This window comes from Solanum pennellii, chromosome 10 (genome assembly GCF_001406875.1).
Source record: "Solanum pennellii chromosome 10, SPENNV200".
Lineage (NCBI taxonomy): Eukaryota > Viridiplantae > Streptophyta > Magnoliopsida > Solanales > Solanaceae > Solanum > Solanum pennellii.
In genome coordinates this window covers 75,331,042-75,332,142 of record NC_028646.1, presented here as the reverse complement: position 1 = coordinate 75,332,142, position 1,101 = coordinate 75,331,042, and the positions used below count along the sequence as shown (strand labels likewise).

The 1,101-nt window shown below is 37.5% G+C and overlaps 1 protein-coding gene across 1 annotated transcript; it reads left to right on the top strand.

The window, feature by feature from the left end:
* LOC107001887 (non-specific lipid-transfer protein 2-like) lies at nt 1–840 on the top strand. The gene is made up of 2 exons (XM_015199840.2): nt 1–421; nt 600–840. Exons 1-2 carry the CDS (start codon nt 87–89, stop codon nt 607–609), a joined length of 345 nt encoding a protein of 114 aa, XP_015055326.1. The 5' UTR covers nt 1–86; the 3' UTR covers nt 610–840.
* Nucleotides 841–1,101: the final 261 nt, after the last annotated feature.

The window sequence follows — 1,101 nt, the reverse complement described above, 5'->3', positions numbered from 1 at the left end:
TCTATAAAAAAAACCCTAAGGTCTCACTAGCTTTTGCACCCAACACTCAAGCAAATAAACTACATTACATTATATTTAATACAAACATGGAAATAGATAGCAAAATTTTATGTTTTGTGGTTTTGTGCATGGTGATAGTTGCACCCCATGCAGAGGCAATAAGCTGCGGCCAAGTTTCGTCTAGCTTGGCTCCTTGCATCCCTTATCTTCAAGGCCGCGGCCCTCTAGGAGGTTGCTGTGGTGGTGTTAAGAGTCTGTTGGCTGCAACCAAGACCCGAGCGGACCGAAGGACAGCATGCACTTGTATAAAATCAGCAGCGAATGCTGTTAAAGGACTTGATACCGCCAGAGCCAGTGGTCTCCCTAGGGCTTGTGGCGTTAACATTCCTTACGATATTAGCCCCTCCGTTGACTGCTCCAGGTCTGTTAAATTATAAGTTTATACAATATAGTAATTATTTTATCATACTATCATATGTCTAACATGTTATAAAAGGAAATGTAACATGTTTAATTCTAATTCTTCACCTGACATGTTTATTGTACGTATATATAGCTACTAAGTAAGTTGCTAATGTTGGTTTAATGTGGGGATGCAGAGTCCAGTAAGGCTGATGAAAGCTGATCCACTACACAATATGGAAGTCGCTATATATTTTATTATAATTAGGACAAGAATAAAAGGGATCGAGCTAGTTTGATCATGTTTTGTATTTTGTATTTTTTATTTATGTTTCTTTTTATTATTTTGTGTCTTTTAATTTGGAGTCATATATAGCTAGTCAGTGTCTTGTAATGAAACTTTGGTGGTTGCTCGTTCTACAGTCCAATCTTCATGTATATATAATAAAGGGAAAATTGTATATAATAGCAAACTAATAACCTAAATTAAATGGAGTAGCTAGGGTTTGATTTAATTGTGCTCCATAGCAAACGTTAGCTAAAATTTGCCAGGCGTCTCTCTCCCAAAAATCTCGCTCGCCACTCTCCCATTCTCGCTCGCCACTCTCTGCTCGCCTCTCTCGCTTTATACACAGAAGTGTATAATTCTGTTTCTGTTTTGTATAAAGCGAGAGAAAATTGTATATACACATGCAAAAA